The 23,765-nt window shown below is 37.4% G+C and overlaps 2 protein-coding genes across 3 annotated transcripts; one reads left to right on the top strand and one right to left on the bottom strand.

Annotated features, from left to right (window-relative positions):
* Positions 1 to 1,424: 1,424 nt before the first annotated feature.
* On the bottom strand, positions 1,425 to 11,362 carry LOC113673877 (dual specificity protein phosphatase 10). The gene is made up of 3 exons (XM_027190335.2): positions 10,651 to 11,362; positions 4,378 to 4,731; positions 1,425 to 3,656 (listed from the first exon to the last, which is right to left on the bottom strand). The coding sequence occupies exons 1-3, from the start codon at positions 11,099 to 11,101 to the stop codon at positions 3,421 to 3,423; spliced, it is 1,041 nt and encodes a 346-aa protein (XP_027046136.2). The 5' UTR covers positions 11,102 to 11,362; the 3' UTR covers positions 1,425 to 3,420.
* A 508-nt stretch (positions 11,363 to 11,870) lies between these two features.
* LOC113673892 (spermatogenesis-associated protein 17) lies at positions 11,871 to 22,642 on the top strand. Of its 2 annotated transcripts, none has more exons than XM_089194702.1 (14): positions 11,871 to 12,061; positions 13,080 to 13,263; positions 13,768 to 13,857; positions 14,702 to 14,783; positions 15,185 to 15,235; positions 15,353 to 15,371; positions 15,505 to 15,589; positions 16,348 to 16,417; positions 16,975 to 17,247; positions 18,005 to 18,105; positions 18,608 to 18,655; positions 20,989 to 21,057; positions 21,355 to 21,415; positions 22,199 to 22,642. In XM_089194702.1, the coding sequence occupies exons 2-14, from the start codon at positions 13,196 to 13,198 to the stop codon at positions 22,256 to 22,258; spliced, it is 1,077 nt and encodes a 358-aa protein (XP_089050828.1). In that variant the 5' UTR covers positions 11,871 to 12,061; positions 13,080 to 13,195; the 3' UTR covers positions 22,259 to 22,642. The 2 variants fall into 2 exon arrangements, with proteins under 2 accessions (XP_089050828.1, XP_027046157.2); XM_027190356.2 differs by lacking the exon at positions 11,871 to 12,061 and adding an exon at positions 12,631 to 12,848.
* The last annotated feature ends 1,123 nt before the right edge of the window (positions 22,643 to 23,765 follow it).

Raw genomic sequence — 23,765 nt, 5'->3', positions numbered from 1 at the left:
TTCAATAAGTTAAAAGTTCTTATCTTTGCTTTATCCTCTTTAAACTCGATGATATCATCGTCTTCTCTTGGCCAAATTCTTTATTCTTCCGATAATTCGACAACGTTCCTCTTCCTGAAATATAAATTAACAGAGCCATCAGTAACTGCTTACTTTCTGAATCTTTCTTAAAGAGCAAAAAATATTGCTTGTAATGAATATTTTGTTTTTATCTCTTTTACATAACGCTATAAAAATATTATAAGGAGAAACTTGGTAGACAAGTCTTCGCTGAAAAACGTCGTGTCTCTTATAAATCTGACATATAGTATCCTGGCTTTTGCGTTCCACCTGAGGAGACCATTGAATTTATATTGCACTTTATTTCAACGAGGCATAGATTCTACTTCAGCAAATGCTGATACCCTTTTTCAAATAAACTTCGAGTTGACGAGCTGCTCATCCAAACAACTGACACGTGTTAACTGTTTCAACAAATAAGCTGTGATTTACTCAGCTTTCTGAAAGAGTTTAAGGCAATATTTTCCGAAGGATTGCTCACCTTCTGTTGTAGAATCACAAGAATTGTGTTCCTTCTTGAAGGCCAAGAGCCTTGTTCCTTCAGAGTTTAACTTTATCTTCAGCACTAGAACACGCACGTCTTTACTCTTCGCTGGTCAGAGTGGTTTCATGAAATTTGATAATTTCTGATGAATATGGATGAACGACTCCAACCAATGAGTGGGCATAACGGCATAAGTTTGCCACGAAGTTTTACAATTGCATGCTCAGTCAGCTAATCAAGAAGAAAAAACAAAACATTCTGTTTGATGAATTCGTGTGTCACGAGAGGAAAAAATCAGAAAGTATGGCACTGTAGAAACTATTCTTTCACTCAGAAAAAATACTCCAAAACTATTAAAGAACCAAATATTTTCTGCAAGATTTCCGCACAGCCCCATTCTTCATTATGTATACAGCTCTTTGATAAAGGAAACAATGGCGAAAACAACAGATTGTCTTTGGGACGAGAGCTTGTTTTAGGAAAGTGTGGACTGTTGTTGGGTTAAGGGAGGGGTAGGTATGCAGTTGCCCAGATACTGACTTGATCCAAGTTTTTAGGAAGAAAGATTTACGGAAAAGTTTCAGTTCACGTGGTAATCTTTGAGGAAATACAGCCTTAGTCAGACGAGATCCACGACACTTATCGTAGAGAAAGATTGAGAAAAGTCATGTATCTAAAAATATTAATTGGTAGTGAAAGAAAGGGTCTTAGAGTGGGGGAGGGGGAGGGGGAGGGGAGAGGGGGAAGGGGTAGAGGAGAGGAAAGAGAAGGGAGGGGGAAGAGACGGGAGGGGAGGAGAAGAGGGAGGGGAGGCCAAGAGGGGAGAGGAGATGAGGTCTGCCTTACTCAACTACAAAGAATTATATCATAGACCCAAAAAGGAAATTCGATATATTTTATTGCAAAAATCAACGTCTTTTATAGCTGTAAATGACCTACTATAAATTAACTGATTTATTACAAAATATCAACCTGACATTTTCAAGACTATGGTTTCGTCTGAGCATGCGTCTTAATTTATTCACCAACTTATTTTCGTCTGCGTCTACAAGCTAGAACTAAAATAATGGTTAAACAGACACGAGTGACTTACGAAGAAGTACGAGTCTTGACGATCATCTCCGGAAATTCCAACTCTTGGTTGGGATGTTCCTTGGATGTTCGTCGGTGTTCGGGTTTCTATTAAGAAAAACTATTTAAGTGAAAGGTAACATTCTTTCTACACAGTAATATTGAAAATGAACAGTTATTTTGCAAATATGAAATCGCAAGCTTCTTAGTCCAGTTTTTCAGGAGTTCAGAAATCACTAACCTGAGGGAAGAGCTGTAGATCTAATTTTGAACAACCTAAAACTGGAATCGAGTTGCCCTCACTATCACAGCGAATGTTTGATGGTCAAAGCAACAGCAAAATTTCAACAAGAGCTTACGCGATGGAAAAGAGTGTCACTCTGTAGCGCACTCTCCGTAACGCAACGCCTTTACCAAGATTTCAAACATTTACAAAAAAGCATCTCTCAATTGATATAAATACAAGTTATTGTCCATTTCTCAAACACTCACACACACACTGATGCACGTGTCTGCCCGTTTAACGAGAAGGTCAAATTTACCTACCACAAAGAAATCATGTCTTTATAAATAATTGACTTCAAGCTTAAGCAGCGTGAATATAATTTAGGTAACTACTTTCTGTCGTGTTAACCGATAATATACCACTTCCACTGTTTAACACATCACTACACCACCTTCCGTTTTAAGTAGTCAACCCTTTAACTCCCATGAGTGACCAAAACAGAATTTCTCCTTACAATATCAATACAATATCAACCAGATAAGTGATGAGAATAAAGACAAATGTCAATTTGGGAATAATTAGTTGATACAATACTAAATTCTCTGAACTAATTGTATGGTTGACAGTGAGGAGAATTACAATTTGATCTGGGAGTTAAAGGGTTAAGAAGTCGTCCTAACCTCACCTTACCTTGTCACGCTGTAACGTCATCTCACAGACTCCTTCTATGAGTGTACAGCACCAGGATCAAGCAGCGCTCGAGTCATCTTCACCCTCCAAATAACATTTAAAATATTCCCTGATCCTGACAACTTCTCCAAAATATGTTTTGGTACGATGTCTCCTCCCGCTGTCATAAATTCATTTAAACCTATCTATAATTTATACGTGGCAATTTTTTTTCCAGATCCATAAAATTAATGTATACAGGTTCTCAAGTACACAGTACTCAGTATTACTATAAATGGAGTCGAAACACGATTTATCTGGGAAAGAAACGTGAAAATTACGGCAAATGGTGATGAAAAAGCTTGCTAAAACTATTAAGCGATGTTGAAACTCTTCACCACTGAAATGGCACAAGGTTTTTGATCTACAGTGCTGTACTTCACTTATACATGATAACGTCGAGAACTCGTTTTAACGGAAAGTCCACGATGACTTCCGATGTCTTTCAAAAATACCCAAAGGGGAATTCTCATCGCGATTTTTTATAAGTTCTACTTGAGATGAATTTAAAAATGAGACAAATAAAGACATCCTACAAACCTAACACACATATATCGAAATAAAAAGAATAGGGAATTTCACTTTTTTCACGTTTCTAATCCAATGATATTGTTAGTTACTGTTCCCTTACGATCGACATGGTCATTTTTAGTTACTATCACTGTTATTGATATTACTATTTATATCCTATATACAAATTCATACACAGGAGATGAGTTTTCCCTAGTTCTCATCTTCCTCACGGATACCAAATACCCAGGAGGCCTGGAAGACAACACACAGACGAGTCAAGTGTGTTGGTTCCATACCTTTTCTCGGCATACCCCCATACTAACCCCTTCCCTTCAAACTAACATTTTCCTTGCGAACTCTCGCCGTTTCTCTTTTTCTTCTCATACTTCAGCAGTTGCCCCATGAAGTTGAGGTTTGGTGAGATCACCGGCCTAAGCTCTTTGACAAATTTATATGCGTCTCCCAAGCATAGACCTTGCTGCTTCATGATGTAAGCCACTGTCACAGTGGCCGAGCGTGACACACCGGCATGACAGTGCACAAGAACACCGCTGCCGCGTTCTCGGGCTTCGTCTGTGAAGGAAACAAAAAAATGAAAAGAAGTTAGATTGGCTGATGTCATACTTGACTAGGCAGGCAGTTGGACTTTTAGGGATGTTTTGCCTCATTGTGCCCCTTTCACTTGGTGCGGCATAGTCACATTTTAACGTTGTGACATTTTTTACTTTTTGACTTATCGTAACATGTGAATTCGGCGTGACTTCGTTTACCCATCATGATATCCTGACTCCAAGTGACATTTTGACTTACGGTAAATTTTGGCTTTTGGTGACATTTTGTCTTCAGGCGAAAGTTCGACTTATCGTGACATATACCTTGATGTGTCATTGTCGCCCTACCAACATCAGCTAATGAAGATGAAACAAACAGCCTTCTTTTTAAAGAGCTCTTCCGGCTAATGATACCAAAGGTTTGAACACTTCTGCTATCTGAAAACTTTCAGCGCACGAGAGGCATTTCTCTGGTGCAATGGCCGGAAAATTGAGAACTTGCAATTGTGTCTTCAGTTGGTCAAGGCACAGAACTATCTAACTCAACAGTGGTCGTTTCCAGGACTTCACACTCGTCAAAGACCTTGACCGGGCGCGATTGACTACGACCAGCACGCAAAAGCGAGAGATCAGCGCGAATGACCTTCCTCTCACTTACGCGCGCCACATGGGATCTCCCGTGGGCGTGTTACTTGCGCTCCCACCTGGAGGCTTTCAGAAGAACTTTTTTCCGAGGAACTTACCAATAAACTGAATAGCTTCGTCGAAATGCTGTGCTATATCCTCCTGGTTCGAGTCGTTTACTTTAATCTGCCTATAATTAAGATCCGATCTGTGACTGAAAAAATTAGGACATCGAGGAGTCAGATTAAGGATGTACTTAATTGACAACCTATCAATTAGGGCTTCATCAGCCGCGCCTTCTTCGTTGCCAAGATACAGGTAAGGTAAGATGGCCGTCACAGGAGTTCCTTGGGGGCGACCTGGGCACGAACCGCATGTCGTCGGCGAAGGCGGGAAGTCGGCGACGTCACAATGGTTGACAGGGGCGTTTTCGCACAAGTTTTGATACTCTCTACAAAATTCTTTAAGCCCACCTGAAGAAAAAGGAAAGGAAAAAGGTCACCATCAGAGGAAATTAACTGTCACGACTCCACAAAGATTTTTGAGTAAAAGTCAAAGGTCGAACATAATCAACGATACCTAACAATTACTTCATTAAAAACCGTTAAAAAACATGGTCAGTGTTGTCAAATGTAGCATCAACATTCTCATGACTAAATTGCCATAATAGTGAGTAATCCTTGCATCTTGAAAATGTGTCCATCAGAACGATCTTTACAAAAAAACAAATGGATTGGAAATACTTCTGGAACATATAAAGGTGTCCTTTTTTTTTGGTATGAAAAGCACGCCACAGTCATAGAGCAGAGCAGAACATGACCCTGTCCTGAAACTTCCCACTCAGCGGGTACCAAACAAATGTGACCGGATGTCGATTTGACAAATTGACGCAAGGGTGAACCGGAAGAGAGTTTGTTCAATCCACGGCTAGTCTTCCAAATGAGACCATTCAAAGACAGCAGTAGAGAATAGAACGCAATAAAAATCCAACGCAAAATTTAACCCATGCAGAAAAATTTCACGAAATACGTCCTGCGATTTAAGGCTTTCGCATTCCGTTGATCAAGACGGAAGTGGAACTGTCAAGTCGGAAAGCAGTTTGCCAAGTTGAATAGTTAGCGCGAGCGAAGCTGTATAGCACACCAAAACGAGCCATATCTGCCTGCTTTGCGAAGTTTTTCCCCACAAAAAGCGATTGTGTTGTGGAAATCTTGCAGTCAAGTGGTCGCTGCCGAAATGGAACCACAGCTCGAAGCTATTGACTTTGATCACGCCACCCGTAATTTCAAAAACGAATGCAGTGTTATAAAGACAAGCTTTGTGTTTACCCGTTAGGTGCGAGCGGCGTCGTTGCAAAAGGCTTCGTGTTTCACAACAGCGCGCGGTCATATTTCGCTTCTTTGCTTTCAATGCAGCTCTGATGCTAGCCGGATTCGTCCAAAGACGGATAAAATTACAAAAACCAAACATACGTAAGGAAGAAAAGCGCCATTAGGTCATTGAGAAGACGAAAAGTGCAGGTATTACTTAATTATGACTTAACAATTACAGACTTTGTTGCTTGGTTTATTATTTTCCAGGGTTACGCACTGGTGGTCCATTGCCATAAACACCTGTGGTTAGCTTTTTCAATTATCACTGCACAAACGACAAGACGGAAGCCCGCTTCAAGTTGAACCATTCGTGTTTGTAAAACATTCTAGCGATGGATGACCAAAGAGAAAATAACAAAAAGGGGAAAAATTACAGAAAAACTCTAGTAAAGACGAGTGGTTATTGACAGTGACTGGCAAGCGACGAGAGCAAAGCCATCCAAATGTTCGCCTAACGTCTTGATTTGACGTCGTGAAACCATGCTGGTTCTGTGGACCAGGCAAAATTTCCTCTGAAAAGCATTTTCATTCCCTTAACAGCAAACTCAAAGCAAAAGATACCGAATTTTGACGACACCAGCAAAACTTAGCAAATATTCAATCAACTTCACCTCGCGACCCTGCGGCGAAAACTTGCGGACAAAAAAACAGGAAACATAAAAAATAACCGTTTCTATTGTCACATAGTAGCTGCCGCAAAACAGCAAAACATGGCAAAGATTAACAAAAAAAACAATATTACATAATTTATGTTAAAAGAAAATCGACACAACTCTTAAATCCTATCGGTAGCATCTTAGCTACGAAATCACTTGTTTTGCGATCAGGAAAACTTCCTGAAATACTGAACGCATGTACTGAATATAGCAGGAGACGAAACACCAAGATCCTCATCACATCAACTCCAATAACTAGAAAAATTGTGATAGCTATCATTTACAAACAAAACAAGTAAATCATAACCTGACGAATTAAATAGTTTTATAAAAAATATCGCGTTTTTTAAACAAAAAAAAATAAACACAAGTACCCGGTAATTTTCAACAATTACAATCAAAACAATTTTATCATAACATTTAGATTTACCCTAGAAGTAGTTTTCCACTCGGTAAACTTCTTGCTAAAAAACTATCTCTTGCATTTCCGTCTCGACCCCGCCGTCTTAAGATCTCAGACGTTAGAAAGCTTGGCACTTTTACTTGGTTACAAAACCCGAGCATTCTTTTTGAAAACAAACTGCGTATGACCCTCAGTTGGAGAGCGCGTCAATCTTTGATCCTTAAACCGACCCTCTCGACAAACCATGTACAGGCCGGCTGACCTTTCATTTACTGTCTGTTTAGCAACATGAACAAACCGAAAGTCCAGAAAGGATAGTCAAATATAGGTCACAAAACATTAATTCTAGAAAATTTTTATAACATGACTCCAATTGAAGTTACCACACCAATTTACACAACCAATGCACGGCTGTTGACAATTAAAACTTTTTTTTTTTTTAAACAATTGCTTTTAATTAAATTATCTCTTGGAAAGAGAATTTTCTTTGAAAACAAGTAATTACTTTTCTAACAATTTTTCCACCTATTAGAGGTTTCTTAGCACAAAACCTGTAGAGATTGGTAGCCCCTTAGGAAAATTTCATTTGGAATAGACAATGTCAAAAACTTCTTGCACTGAAAAGTAAAAACAGTTACTTATTCCTAAAGACAGATTTGACACAAGTTTCAATTATACAATATATCATAAACCTTATTTATAAAATAACTAGTAATCAGGTTATACATGGAAAACTTTACATTGGATTAAAAAAATATTTGGTCACTTTTGGCTCAATCGATTTGAATTATGCAACAAAGATACTCTTTTTGGTACAAAAACTCACCAAAAGATTTCTTTAGTGGTAAATTCAAAGGTGCTAAGGAAAGAATCCTACAAGGCATCTCAAACACCAATGGCTCCTTGCTCAAATTCTGGGTTCTCAGTTGACTTAATGAACCCAGCAAACTTAGACTACTGACACAAATGAACCACATAAGTCCACTTTATTGATGGTGAAATATCAAAAAGGTGAAGTCAGTGCTGATGTGATAAACTGCCCTTCAGTGGTCCGCATCGACCAGGACAATATGGGGGCATGATAAGAGAATTATCGCCCTCTTGCATCATATCGAGGTCTATGCAAACCCTGACACAAATTCCAAATGGGAAACTCCTGAAGAGTCTCAATACACTTTGCCCAATGCTTGTTTTACTTTTGTTAAACTCTTTATGACTTTAAATTTGCCTGATTAGAAAGCAGTTCATGACAAGTTTGACTCAACAACACACTAACTTCATTACCACAGAACCTGCAGATTTTATGGGTCAGTTGAAATAAGGGGAGACAATGAAGGAAATTAAGTGACCCTTCAACCAATTACAAGAGTCAACCGTAATCCGTTAAGGAAACATCAGTTAATAATAAATGAAACCTCAATCTAAGACAAAAGTAGTTTTGACTTTGAAACATTTTAGTACATTTTTGAAAAAGAAATTTAGATTTCAAATTATATAAACAAAGCTAAAAATTTGGTTACTCAAAAATTTCTGAATCTAACAACAGGAATTACCTTTTTTTTCTACATAGGTTTAGTGACCTCTTAAGTCACTTAAATTCAATATTGTTTCCAGTTCAATGACCATGGTACTACCACAGATGTAAATATTTTTGGGTGAATCCTCGCAAAGCGTAGAAAACAGAAGACCTTGAAACTTTTTAAGCTCAAGATATTATCAATCTGGTCAACAATCTCACTGGAAAAAAGGAAGTTTAGTACATTGAGAGCTAGATGCCTTCTCAGTTCCACAACAGGGTTTAAAAGCAGAGCATAAATACCAGAGGTCACTAACTGTTGTCATGAAGCAACTTATAAAACTTGGTAACTCAGAATTCTGAGACAAGAGCTTTCAGACACCTAATGATTTTTCTGTGAGATCAACCTTAACATCTCTGGGAATAAATTTAAATTTAAAGAAAAGCATTTGTATAAATCAAAATGAGAGATTTAGAAGTCTAAAATAGAGGAAAATGTCAAAATATCATCTTTCTACTTAAATTCACGCTTGACTTAGACCTGTGCTATAATGAAACTGAAATAAGTTAAATTTTGTGTATGAAACAAGTAACTGATCACACTAAGTAATCATTTCCTTCCAATTGTGATATAATGGCAGAAAAGTCAAATCAGCAGCTTAGAGGGTAAACATTTAAAAGCAAAAAAGAAGGACTTAATATGCCGTACAGTATTTACAATACAAGAGATTTCTGAGTAATTAATCATCAGAAAATTTTCTAACGCAATATTGACTCTTAATGAAGCATAAAGCTCAGTTTTAAATTTTTCTTAAGAGGTAAATTCTTCCAAATTCTATCAAAAAAGTTCATGAATGGCAGTAACAAAAATTGTATCTTAAAAATATTAAATTGATTACATAACATGCATTTGCTGAACTAAGCATGATTCAGCATAAAAACTGTAAGGAACAAGGAAATTTGAAGACAGGAAATAGATAGAAACTAATAAATTTGGATCTATAAACAACATGACAAGGCAGAAATGAGTTATTTTACAAAGGTCTCTTTCTGTTAGGAACCTCTCTTGACCAAAACAGAAAATATCTTTTATAATATGAAACACTAGTCAATAAATAGTTTTTTGCTGAATATTGCACAACTAATTAGGAACACAATATCAGTATTAGGTCCATAATGTAAATGCCAACAATGGACATTTCAACATATTTACCAACCCTTCATTTGATCATTTCTATTTATGAAGTAGTCAAAGTTAATTTGCAAACACTTGAATTCTTTGTGAGAAAACAAAACACAGATCATCAGAAATAAAAGTAGTTGAGTATAGTTGCCTAAAATACAAACTGACAAGGAGTAAAACGAAATTAACTTTTTCATAATCCATTACTCTTTCGGAGTATATTAAGAATGCTATGCATTTACTAACTTCAAAAAATCTTGATTTCATGTCCATACAAGATTTTTAAAACTGCAGCAATTAAAATATTTGAGAAGTTTTGAATGCCATAATGCGTATTCCAGTGACTCAATGAAGGCGAAAATTGTCAAAACTCACTGCTGCATAATCTTCGATGCCCATGCTAATTCTTTTCATAGCTTATACGCTAGGTCATCAGCACCCAGCTTTATAACACGCAAGGCATACCACGAATTCGGGATTAGATTGCAATCAGAGTTCTTTCGTAAGTAGCGTTGCATGACAAAACAAAAGCATCTTTCAGACGAACTGAGGTGTTTTCCCCTTGTTTTCTTAATCTTAGATTAGATTTCGCCGATCGCCATAAATAAGATCAAACAGGATATGCTGAGATATATTTCTCTTAATGAATCAAAGGAAAATCGCACCGAACAATATTGCCGTACTAAGCAACTTTCCATTCGGAATATTTAAGCTTTTGCGTTCCCCTATCATCTGGTATTTTGATCCAAAATAAAAAAGTTTTCGTTTTCTTTTTAAACAAAGAAATTACTTCGTGTCTCCCCGAGAGTACATGCCGAGAAAATGCCAACGTCAGTGGCCTTATTTCCTGTTCAGATAAACAAAGAAAGGCCACAGAATACGAGCGCTGAAGAGAAAAGCTGTTTCGGTATTTGACCACTCACAGAAGCCCAAATCTGCGTCACAAGAGTTCTTGCCGTGACCACTCATCTACCGCGGTTGAATGATCGCATGCACACAAATTTCAACAGCGGAGATGACATAGCTCGCTACCAATATCATAAAAATAACGAAGGTCGCGTCTCTTGAAACCAAAACAGTGACTCCAGACAAAATCGGAAACTGCGTCAGGGTTGAAAAAAATCGTCTTAGCGCGAGCCTATTTCTGTTGACTGCCATTGACATAAAAGCGCGGAGAACTAAAACTCTAAGCACTACGGTTAAACACAAATCACACTAAGTAAATATTAAAACAACAGAAAGTGTCATGAGCAGGACTTACCTTTTAGCACCGAAATATTTCTCCCTTCTTTTAAAAGATTTTGTAAAACTAAGCAAATCGGACGACACGGATTGCAATCTTCGGGATCACTTGACAACTCATCGTAGATAACAAAGGTTGTTCCCACTCCACCACGGATAAACTTCTCTTTGCCCTCAGCTGAAGAAATCAAGTCTTTTAGTTTAGCCTTGCCTTGTGAAAGTCGCTTACGCCCTATTCCAGTGCAATTCACATGGATAGCTCCTCTTATGTGTAGTCCGTTAAAAGCTACTAGCGATCTACAGTCAACAATAAGAATTTCTGCCGAATTACCCGCTCCACCATTATCAATGCTTTGAGCAAGTTCAGTTGACGAGACACTCTTCCATTTTCCACTGCTCATATCTGAGGATCGATTCACACATCCAACTTTCGACTGAGTCGGTCTTGGTCCCAAAAGAAGAGGAGGCATTAAGACAAAATTTAGATTACAAAAAACAAGGAAACCAAATTCAAACGCACGCTTCGCTCAGACAGCTGCCCGCGTACAAATTTGGCTTAAAGCAGTCTCTGTACACGTGTAGTAGAAAATATCCGAAACAAATTGTGTCCAAAATAAAACAACGTTTTCTCTGCCTTGAATATTTTCAGCCTTCAGGCCGAGTGAGGAACAGTCCTTTTCGCTTTCGAGAGATTTAGGGATTGTACTACACCTTTTTGCATAGCTTGATGTGAAACATAGACTGCAAAAATAGAACATTCAAAAGATAATAATGATGTCATCCACAGCCAATGAAATCATGATTTTGAATAGCAACAAAATAATTCCTACGAGTCATCCCATATATGGTTCGTGCACTATTACGTAATCAGCGAAGGTCTCCGAACACCTACGAGTCACTCCTCACGAGAACTAACGAAGGTCCATGCGGAAAAGAACGTTTGATTACTCTAAAAATAATTATTATCCGTGGGTTGAGCGTACTTCCGCGGGTTGTAAACTAGGATCACGTCTTCCAAACATTGCATCAAAAAATCATCAGAAGATCGGGAAATCTAGGGACTGTTCAATCGACGGAAAGATTTGTTACTACAGCGGCGAAAAATCGGGCACAGAAAATAATAAATCATGTTTTTTTTGTCCGCAAATGCCAATATCGTTAGTTTTTGCTAGCATTTTCTCGAGTAAAAAAGCGTAGGTCGGTTTGTAAGCAAAAGCTGGTTTCCACTCCTTAAGGCGAATTCTTAATGTTCTCTTACAGGGCGTAAAGAATCAGAAAATAGACTTTGGCGCATAATTTCTTTCATTCGTCATTTATGGAGGTATATTGATTAGATGTGTCAATAAGCCATTTTAACACGTACAGGTCAAGGAAGCAACAAGCTTGTTGGAGTTTGTATACAAACAGAGACATGTCAAAGCCGATGTTAGGTGAAGTAATTCCTAAAATTAACCTAATTGCATTATAAACAGCAACAAAGTATCGAAATTTTTCAATTCATCCGAGAATTTGTTAACACAGTTTAGATTGGGGAATATCTCTATTGTTATAAATAACTGTGCAGGCAAAGTGACTCTAATCCCCTAGCGTTGAAGAGGATTTAGTTCGCGCACAATTTTTGATTTTTTTTTTAGTTAATTACCTTTTTTCGTCATTGTGTCGCATTCAGAAGCTGTTAAATTGGTACAAACTTGCCGTGCTCACGATCTACTATTTCCGTTCAACATGTCTTTGTCAACAGAAAACAACTCGCTTACTTTGTAAAAGATTAAAAACCAAATGTGTATGCGAACCGAATGTGTTTTCGAAAAACCACTTTAATTAGAGAAAGCTTTTAAGAAAGAAATAAAAGTTGCATCATAGCCATAAATAAAAGACCCTGGCTTGACTTTGACCTCGCTGCAGAAATACGAGAACTGTTAAAACCATAAGCGGAAAAATGTTCCCATGGATACTGTATTAATCCTGGAGATCAATTTTCTGACAAGGAATAAAACTTAAAATTAAAAGTATAAACAGGGAAAAAGGAAATCTTTGACGCTTAGCCCTTTCATTTTTAAAATCACGCTCGCTTTCCTCGTTGGCCATACGCGCACGTGGTCGGCACGTGGGATGTCAAGTCTGGTAACCGGGAAATCACTTTGGAAGTGGAAAGCAAATTAGTGATGCGATGAAGCAAAGATCATTTGGAAAGTCAACGAACCTGAACTGTATAAGGTCCAGGAGAGAATACATGCATAGCTCCTGTTTATTCAAATGTTCTATTTTTAGCGGTGAAACTGCCGAGTTGTCAAATCAGTAATGCTGACCCCCACTTTTAATTTCTTGCTGCTTTTTATGTAATAACAGGAATTTAGTCTTTGTCGGAGAGCTTGTAATTAAGAAAACGTTCATTAAAATGTTTAAGTAATCCCAGATTACGCTGAAATCTAGGTCTTGGTCTTTTAGGAATTGCGAATTATTGTGGCGCTTTACCAATGCTCTCACTCGGTTGCTCGTGGAAGCGCAGACATTGGGATTGAGAGTCATCGTTTCCATAGAAACATTTTGGACAGAAAGACAAAATGGCGACTTTCGTGAGACTGATGGAATCAAGGGGAAAAGTTGTCGATCAGTTATTCGAAAATAAGAGGTTAGATTAGTTATTTGAAGCTATAAGTGTGTCGTTTATTTATTATTTTATTCTTAGCTTCTTTTCAATATAACCACTCACGTTCAGTTTTGAATTTTTTCAACAACATTTTGCACTGTAGTATTTTTGCTCTCTTGTGTTGTGTTATTTATTTATACAATAAGGTTTATTGGCGAAAGATTTCGGCGATCTGTCACCGATTAATATACTATTTTACCGTAAATGGTCTTGCTCTGTCGGGAAGAACTTAAGCGGTTGAATTGTTTCGATGTTGTAGTACAGTTTTCGCGCAAGCAACAGGTATTCAAAACATGTTTCTCTCGCTAAATATTTGACATGAAAAACACTACACTGTTTAAATAGCATTGCGGTAATTCACTCATAGTGTTTCGCTACAGCCATCCATTGACGTTAATCACTTATCAACGCATACAAGGATCATTATAAAAGATAACAATATGTCAACTTTATCATTTTCATACCAATTTGTTGTTGAATTTGCAGAGATGCCGAGGATCACAGAAATAAAGAATTCCTGGCTGCGCTTAAAATCCAAAGTTGGTTTAGAGGAACTAAAGTTCGAGCTTACTTGAGGTAGGACCTGTGCATGTTACAGAACTGCACATTCCTTTGTAAATATGTTCTAGTAAAATGCTTCTCCAATGATTATTTTAGGAATTTGCTACGTTGCTTCAGCCCCTTTTCCCATGGAAAATAATTGGGCATCTATATTTATCCCAATAAAATGTATCTCCTTTTCCAACTATACAAGCTATGAACCAGCAAGGAAGACTTCCACACTGCTTGTAAATGTCTCAAACTCCCAGACGTGATTAATATTTAACTTCTCCCTGTTGTATTCATTACATTTGCCAGCAAACAGGTAATGAGAATTCCTAAGCAAATCAGGTAAATGTTGTTATCTTGACTTAACACCAAATTCTTGTAGCTAAATTACAGAGAAATGTGTAGCAGCTAGAAGAGAGAATTTTCAATCAGATCTAAAGGGTTAAAGGGTTAACCTTGTTGTCTTAAGGGTGCAAGGACTAACCTAATTGTCTCAAGCTATGTCTTATTGAGAAATCAAAATGAGGAAAAGCATTGTACACTAGATCATTCATCACTTCCTTCTTTAACCCATTTAACTCCCAAGATCTGATTTTCAATTCTCCTCTCTAGTTAATAAACATTTCCTTATAAATTAGGAACAAGAATTTGGTGTTAGATCAAAATAACAACTTCTAATTGATATGTTTGAGTATTCTCATCACCTGTTCGCTGGGTAATGTATAGATAAGATAGAGAGATGTTGCAGGTTAATCACCTCTAGGACTTAAAGGGTTTATTCAAGTATGGCATTGGAAATTATATTATTTGTCATTGTTTAATCATGCCAATCTGAAAAGTTAACACATTGCACATATATTTTTTGCTGCAGATTTCTCCATTATTGTGCCACCACAGTGCAAAGACATTTCCGAGGACACAAAGGCAGAGAAATATACAGACAGATTGTACAGGTAAGAAGATTTATAATGAAGCTCTTTTTTCATCATTGTTGTTTATGAAGTAAGACATTGGCTAAGATAATATGTATCTATTGACTGAGTGGAGGGAATGTATAGATAAAAATTTGGCCCAAGAGCAAGCACACCAAGGTCTTTGCATTCAACCTCTAAATTTTCATTCCATGGTAGTGTCAATCATGCAAAGTTTAGAACATCAAGGGGGTAATGTATCTAATCTGGTCAAAGCAACATATAAATTTTGGAACCAGAAACTTATTAGGCTGAATTATGCGAGACCTGAATATTGGTCTTTGAGGTATAATTCTCTTTAAAAAATTAGAACTTTAATACTTAAGGAAATTTGTAGACATCTTTAATTTAAGAATTTGACGAAAAACTTACTCTTTTGTTAGGAAAAAGTAGCCATGATGCGCACTGATTTCTTTAACAAGCAAGCAACACTGGTAAGTGAAAGACATAGCTACAGAATGATGTTATTTTTTGGTGACCCTCCATTTATTTCTAGTGAGGGCTTTTTATTTAATGTTATAACTGAGAACTTGTACACTTTTTTCTTTCAGATTCAGAAATTATGGAGAGGTAATTTATGCTCTGATGTGAATCAAGAATAATTTAATGATGTGAAATAAAAAGTTTTGTGTGATTTATATCACCCTTCCCTCTGAAGTACAACTTACACCAACTTACTTTGAAACTTTTTTTTTTAATGTAGGTTATTATGTGCGTAAATATATCTACAATTACTACAGTCGTAAGAGGTATTTGGAAGGAGTCGTGATCAAGAATGAAGTAGTTCGGTGAGAGAGCTTACCTTGTTACTGTTTCCTCCTAGTTTTGGTAATTTTAGTGTTTAACCCTTTAACCTGTAAGAGTGACTAGCATCTAATTTCTCCTTACAATATCACCCCCAAATCACACATTAAGGTTATGAGAATAAAGGAAATGGTCACCAACTAAAGAAGCTCTGGATTATGAAACAAATTCTCCACATCAACTCCTTAGGAAATATATACAGAACAGTATGGAGAATATGCATACTGATGTTAGGGTGAGAAGAGTTTACTCCTATAAGTGAGTGACCAAGACACAATTTCTCCTTACAATATCAATACAATGTCAACCAGATAAATGACGAGAATAAAGAAAAGAAGGTTATTAATTGATCCAATACTAAATTCTCCAAACTAACATCATAAGAACTGTATAATGACAGTAAGGAGAATTATTAATGAGATCTTGGGAGTGAAAGGGTTAAGTGATTGGGAATATTAAGTTACTCCTGGAAAGTCAGTGCTACAACTGTGCAAATCATTGAATTCTGAAATGGACCTTTAGTTTTTCTTGGCACCATGCTCACTCTCTCATGCTGACCTGTTGGCACATTCTCTTGTGTTGATGTGAGCTTTTTGTCATTTCTCTGTGCAAGCACAGAAAACCAAGGTTGCACTGTTATGCACAGTAGTTTAAGTTAGCCTTGTGATATTATGTGTATGTGTTACAAAAGAAATTTTTAAGCAAATATTGATGATCTCTAATGTTTTATCCATGGTTTCAGGAAAGAGTTGGAGGAGTTTGCTCTTAAATCAAAACAAGAAAAGGAACGGAAAAGGGAAATGGAAGAAAAGGTACTATGATGTGAAGTATTCATCATAAAGAAACTGGGATAAGCTTACAACTCACTTGCAGGCATCTGCAGCAAGAGGTTGCAAGTTGTAGAAAACAGGCCATTTTACAGTTATGTACTTAGTTGTCAAGCCTGTGATTTAGAGTAAGGCTTATGGTGACCTTGTTATGATAGAGACCAGTATCTAGTTGGCAATTGATGATCACTCTAATGAAGCCTTTAAACTCTTTATGGTGGCCAATTTGTGCTCTTCCATCGATGTAGCACCACAGTTTCTTTTGAGACTTACCCCCTTCAAATGAAGAGCCACTTTAGTTAGTGATCCTAGCCTTAATTCTCCTAGGGGCCTTGAAATTTGATTCAGTGGTGGTATTGTAAGGAGTGATTATATACCATTTTTCCTAGGGGTTGAAGTGTCAACTAGCTACTACTTCAAAGAATATGTGATGTTTATGATTGAACAATGTCTGCCTCTGACACATGAACAAGTTCTATTTTTCCTCTTCAGAATGATAAAACACTGAGTAAAGCATACTGTTTGCTAATTTCTTATTTTAGCTTGCTAAAGAGGAGAAAGCAAGAAAAACACACTATTACATCAGCACTCATCAAATCCCTGGAGTATACAACTCACCCTTTTTCCCACCACAACCATCAGCAAAAGAGATTGAGTTGAGGAATGCAAGACCTCTAAGCCGCAGAAGCCGGCAGAAGCTGAAATCAGATGCAGCACAGATTCTTGATCAATCTGGAAGTGTTAAAATTGTTACAAGGGAGTCCAAGACTGTGCCTCTTCCTCCAATATCTATGAAGTCAACCGCAAAAGTACAAGTAAGGATTGATTTTAAAATATTACCCTTGAGATTAGATGAAAAGAACAGTTCAGAAATTTTCAATTGAATGGTGACACACTGGGTTGAGTGTGATGAAGGGTTTAAATGTGATACGAAGATCAAAGAAAGACCTTTGAGCATGATTTGTGAATTTACTAACCAATGTGAGGTGTAATTTGTTTCCTGAAATATAACTGACTTGTGATTTTTTTTCTTTTATTTCCTGAAATTCTCAAGATTTCCCCTGAAACCTAGCACATGTGAGGAAGGATTTGAAGTTTTCCCTTTTAAATTAATGTTGTGATGTGAGAAATTGTCTGAAACAGGACTTTCCTTCACCTGCGTCATGCTACCCTCTATGATTTCAATCACAGATTCTAAAGTTAGGATTCATTCTTGTACAGTATGATAAACAGTACCATGTGAAGGTACTACTCAGGAGCTGTCATTTGATTGCATTTACATGCCAGGGTTTCATCCACAGACTTAACAGTTATATCCACTTTGCTAAGCTTTGTTAACACAGTACCACATGGAATTACCAGTTAGAAGCTTTTGCTTGAATAACTCCAGTTTTGCTGTCTTTGAAAAATTTACTTGTGGTTACTAACACCAAATTGCACTTGAAATCATGTTATTACCTATAATTATAGTCCTAACATTGGAACCTTATACAACTCAGCTTCTACGTTGCCCACATACATGTAGCAAACAGTACCTGGGGTTGGTAACTAACAGTTCTTTTTTAACTTTAGGGTCCATTCCGTACTCCAAATGAGGTGTGGCAGCAGCGACACAAACCTCTAAATCCAACATTAAGGGTGGCCACTTCTTACCTCTCAGCAGAGGATGCAAGGTAAATGTGGAATGATTTCTAAGCTGTAAATTAAGTAATGAGCTGGTTTAAGTTTAGTCCAAGCTTTCAAACTCTTAATGGTGGCCAATTTACGTTATCGACTCAGTTGATAATACCAAATTACCATGTTATACTCCCCTACCGACCCAGCACTACAGTTTCTTTAGAAACTCACCCCCTTATTCATTAAGTATTAGTATTAACAACAGTCCAACTCGGGAGTATACTTTTATCTCGATGATGGATCAGACCACATGACTTTGAACTCCCATAACTGACCAAGATATACTTTCCCCCTATAATATCAATACAGTATCAAGTGGACAGGCAATAAGGGGATTATTTTACTCGATCCAATACCAAATTCTCCAAACTATCATCATAAGAATTGTATTGCAGACAGCAAGGAGAATTACTACTGAGATGTTGGGAGGGAAAGGGTCAAATGATACTATTCGGTTCAAACCATTTACTGTGTTATATTTTCATTTCTCTCTCCTAGAGCTGACATGAAAGCTGATGAATGGGTAACAAGACTGATAGATGATAAGTGAGTTGTCAACTTATCTTGTCCTAACGATTAGATGTTGATGAAAGTGCAAGCGTCTTTCAACTGAGACACTGAGCCATATCTGAGAATGTCTTACGCGACTATGAAAGTGGACCAAGCGCGTTTGATAATCACCTCCTTGTCATTTCTCTTCATCAGCCATATATCCAGTTAGAACGATATATGGGTTCGTAATCTTGTTCTCAGAGTTTGGCCAGCCAGGTGTCCCGATTACTACGTGCATGACGAACAGGACCACTGGGATGAGGTTGATGGTACTTTCATCAATCATTGCTTGGATCTTTCCTGCATTCTTTCACATACTTTACCATGCCTGTTTCCTGTTTCTTTTGTCTCACCGTAGCTACAAAGTGTAACACAGTGGTTAAATGTCTGCGCATGTGTTAACGTTGCTGTAGCCAGGGATCGTGGTTAGGTGGCGTGCTTTCAGGCTCTTACATCCAAGTTCTCTCACCGGAGTTAGAAAAGCCACACGAGCGAGTACGTTACGGTCTTTGAAAACCGTAAACTTGATAACGTTAAAACAAAGCGCTAAATCAACGAGAAACCCGAAATTAAATAAGCTTTGTGTTCGAAAAGTTTTGAGTTTTCCTTTCATATGCTATTTCTCCCTCTTACAAATTTCTATGAACGTCTCAACTTTCTTTGCATATTTTGCGTGACAGCGGTGGTTTCGCATATGAATCTAGTGGATGACCGAACCGTGCAAGAAAAACTGCTTTGCAATATGATGTATACTCCTCAACGTGCTCCGTGTTGATAAAGTCTCAGTCTTTCATGCTTTTTCCACTGAGTTCTTTTGTTATCTTTGACGAACACTTGGACTCACTCCTGTATCTCACTCGTGTATCTTGGAATCACCAGTGTATCGTATTTCACCAGTTGATGGATACATTACTTTTTTGGCAATTTTTACCTTGAGATGTTCTGTTATCTTTCATCCTTTCCTCTGTTGTCAGATGCTATAAAAGTGCTTGTACTTTTGCTTGTGGCACTCTTTCGCTTATATTGAGGTAGTGCAGCGCTTTTCGATCGATTGTCAGAAAACCGAAACCACAACAATCCCAACAACCAATTAGAGAGTAGAAAATAACACATTCAGCCAATGAAAAAAAACAAGCAAACTGTCCAAAGCGCAGGAAAACGCGGGTGACCAAGTCACGATTGGTTTAGTCACTTGCATTTGATTGGTCGAAGGGGTGACCTCATTTTTTTTTGGGACCAATTGTTGAGTAAAGCAAAACCGAAGTATTTTTCTTTGCAGTTATGGGTTACAGGAGTGATCAAATTGCTCTAACAAGAGGTCCTTTTATATGCTCACAAATTAGCTGCCCTTTTTTTCTGACAAGGTGTAATTAGGCGTTAGGTAGTACGCCGCCATCGTCACGATTTAAAGGATCGTGGGCGGAGTTGATATGCCAGGCTTCTAAACGAAGGCAGTGGTGGTAACGCCGTTTAGCGGTGATAATTTTAGAATTATCCCATCCAGTTGTATTGTTAGTTGGGCATGTATGCTCCGAAAAAGCTGAATTTTCTTATTTGCAAAAGAAAACCGTTTTTTGATGCTCTTTCAAACGTGTACCAAACTGACGTGTGGTTTGTTCGATATACTCGTGATCACAGTCATTGCACGGAATAGAATAAATAGCGTCGTTGTTCGTTGTTCTTTCGTGACAGGATCCTTAGCTTTGGCAAAAATATGCCCTAATGTCTGAAAAGGTTTTTGCACAACCGTTACGTTAAAGTTGCTCAAAAACCTTTTCGGACTCTAGGGCAGCCTTTAACCTCTATATATCACACGACAAGACCGTAATAACACTTGCGAGTAGAATCTTGTCTGGCAAAGAAGCTTCCCATTTCCTTGAAATGTGAACATCATCGGCAATTTCTTTCCTCTGAACAATCTTTCCACAGCTAACAGTTTCCTCTGCAATCATACAATGAAGGAGATTCAATCCATCACCTTCTCTTTAACCTATTTTTTACCTGGACTAATGCCACAGGAAGCCCAGGAACTTTCTCTCTTCTTACTCTTCGTTGGACTCATCTTATTCTACTGATCATGTTGGGTGTACTGTTCATCATCTACTCAAGGTTTGGTGAATCCATCACGAGGTGACCTTTGAGATCTGCGTGTAATTCTCCCTACTGGATTTCATACATTTCCTAGTTTTCAGTTTAGAGAATTTTATGTTGTATCATAAGATTTTGTATCACGTTGTCCAGGACTGTTATCCAATTTTTACTATCGGTCACCTAAACGGTGTTTTGATTTAGAAGAAGTTACATGCTGTTACCTCTGATTGTTTCAGGTTTGTTCCATGTACTCATCGAGAGCGCCCTTATGAACCTCTACTACACACAACGTCACAATATGGAAGGTGAGTTCAGTTTCAAATCAGCCAATCAGAGCAAAGGAAAATATCATAAGGAGCCAATGAGAGCTTGTAAATAACTGCGTGTGATAAAAGCGCGGGAAAACGTGTGCCACCAACATGCGACTGGCTCCAGTTTACCTCTCATTGGTGCAAAAGTGGCGCGAGTTTTTGAGACCAATCACAGCGCGAAGGAAAGGAAAGCAAGCATTATCCCGGATTACTTTAAATACATAGAAAATATTCATTACATGGTTTTTCTTATTTTTTTCATATGAAAATTTTAACGTTCTTTTTCTTTAGTCTTCCTTATGGAACAAAGCATTTCAGAGAAGAAAACGTAGACAAACATATTACGCCTTCGGTAAGAACTACACAGTTTCTTCTGTAATTTGTTACCATGTCTTGTGATTTTCATTTGTGGCCTCTCGGTTATTGCGACGCATTATTCGTGCCTTCTAGATTGGTGTATGATATAACTTTCTCTCATACGGAACTGGATAAAGACACGGGAGGGCTTAGTAACGTAGTGATCAAACGTCAAGCATGCGCAGGTGGTTCAATTTTGACCAGCCGCGCGTCAATTACCCGCGCAAAGCTTTAGAGTAAAGCATAAGAAACAATGCTGTCACGCAAAATATGTGCAAAAAATGTAAATGAATAATTAAAAAACAAATAGAAAAGAGAGGAAAAGGAAAACTCGAGACTTCAAACACAACGCTTAATTTAGGACGGATATCTCGGTGCTTTATCATTTTGTTTTGAGCTTTACCAGAAAAGTTTCACGGTTTTAAAACACCGTGAATAACTGACTTATATGGTTGTTTGTAACTCCTGTTAAACAAATTTGTTTACGGACTGAAAACATGTCTCTAAGCGTTTACAAAGTTCGCACATGCGCAGGCGTTTGACCGCTGTGTTGGGTTTAGTTGGCTTTTTAGGGAAGGGGGTAGCGATTTACATGATATTGACGGAAATGATGGTCGTAACTTCCGGAAGTCTAATTAGAAATATCTTGAGGTGAGAGTGTCTCGACTTTAATGCTAACCTTTAAAGGTACTATTTAGATGATTGGGCTAAATTAGCAGAAGTTACCGGCCTTGGGAAAAATATTGATTAGTATATGTCCATATTTTTTTCTTGGCAGAGATTTCAAACAGTGGCATCGCCGATTCCAATCTTCGAGCAGTTTGGGAAAACGTACTGATGTTGAACATAATACTACAATATTTAAATAGCAGGTTACCACTTAAAATGCAGATGATGGTTACTATTTCGGCTTCAAAGTGGTTCGTGTAAAATATAGAAATCGAAGTAGGTTCTATTTTTCAAGAAATCTCTCCATTAATTTTTTTGTTTTGATGTGATATCATTCTAGTCTACGTTTTCTTCCATATTTGTGTTAAATAGTTGTGCTTCTGCATCTTTTTTTAATCTGTTATTAGTCAAAGCGAAAATTGAACTTAAAACTTGTCGTGGCGAATTCTCCTTTGTAAATATTCACTGTGATGGGTCGCGTTTTTACAGTTAAATTGTAAAATACGCGATGCGAAACTGATAACGAAAATAAAATCATGATTAATTATTTGAATATGGAATTTTCTTCTGGATTTTTCCGTGCTCTGTGAGTATATTTTCGGCACTTCTTGTGTTCAAGAGAGCACCATCTGGTCAGTTCGTGAAACCTTTTGTAAGAAACGAAGGGTTTTCTATTAAACCTCGGCGTTTGTTAAATTTTAGTTGAATTTATTGCCCTTCAAAACGTTGTCCTCTGTCCAAATTCTCATTTTTATGCAGATTGCTCATTGAACACAAAATTTGACTCTGAAAAACCGTAGTTCATCGGAAAGATGATATTGGATTGAACGTTTCATGAGTTTAACATTCGTGAGAGGATGTTCTCTGATGTAATCAATAGTTTAGATTTAAAATTGATATTATGTTGGTTTACTTATTACGAAATCTGTTTGGGCGTCCATGGATCTTCCCTATCCAATATAACTCTTTAATAAATTCTTTTTGTAATCGCAGATTTGCCGGGTCATGGTTTTGATAATTTTATTTTATAGCTACTGTTACCAAATTTTGATTTTGAACGTAAAGAAATTTCAAATCTATATGAATCTGATATATAATTTGATTTTCCCAAAAGACAACGCGAAAATCGAAGGACTCTTTTTTTCAATATCAAAGGTTGTTAGATTTACTAAGCTACTTTATGGTAGCAACTGTGGTGTATGTTCAATGAATCGTTTTGCCGTTTGCATTTGTATTTAGTCGATTTTGCTGGAATTTTCATTGGGCGAGAAGATTTCACAAATGATTTTTAAGTTTTCAGTGACGCATAGACGGAACAAACACAAAATATGTACTTAAATCTCCTTTCAAATCTGTCTTTTTGTGATATACAGCAATATCACAACAAGCACACCATCTCAATAACGTATATACGTCAGAGATAATTGTTACTGCAGAAGAAAGGGCTTCCGCCGAACTCAAAAGATTTGTATAAAGGATTTTGCTTCAGTTGATAGATGCAAATTCAGTTCGATCCTCACTTAAGATCGCTATTACTTACGGTCAATACTTTGTATTTGCAACAAATTTCGACGCAAAACACCTGCATTCATCATCAGTTAAATTACTTGATGTTATGGTTTTCTCCCTGCCGAGCGAAAAGGTTACACCGTTGTTGTCCTAGTTGAAAATTTCCA

Source organism: Pocillopora damicornis, chromosome 14 (genome assembly GCF_964200805.1).
Source record: "Pocillopora damicornis chromosome 14, jaPocDami1.2, whole genome shotgun sequence".
NCBI classification, from domain to species: domain Eukaryota; kingdom Metazoa; phylum Cnidaria; class Anthozoa; order Scleractinia; family Pocilloporidae; genus Pocillopora; species Pocillopora damicornis.
The sequence above is the reverse complement of the archived record's forward strand: the minus strand, read 5'-3'. Positions and strand labels throughout refer to the sequence as shown.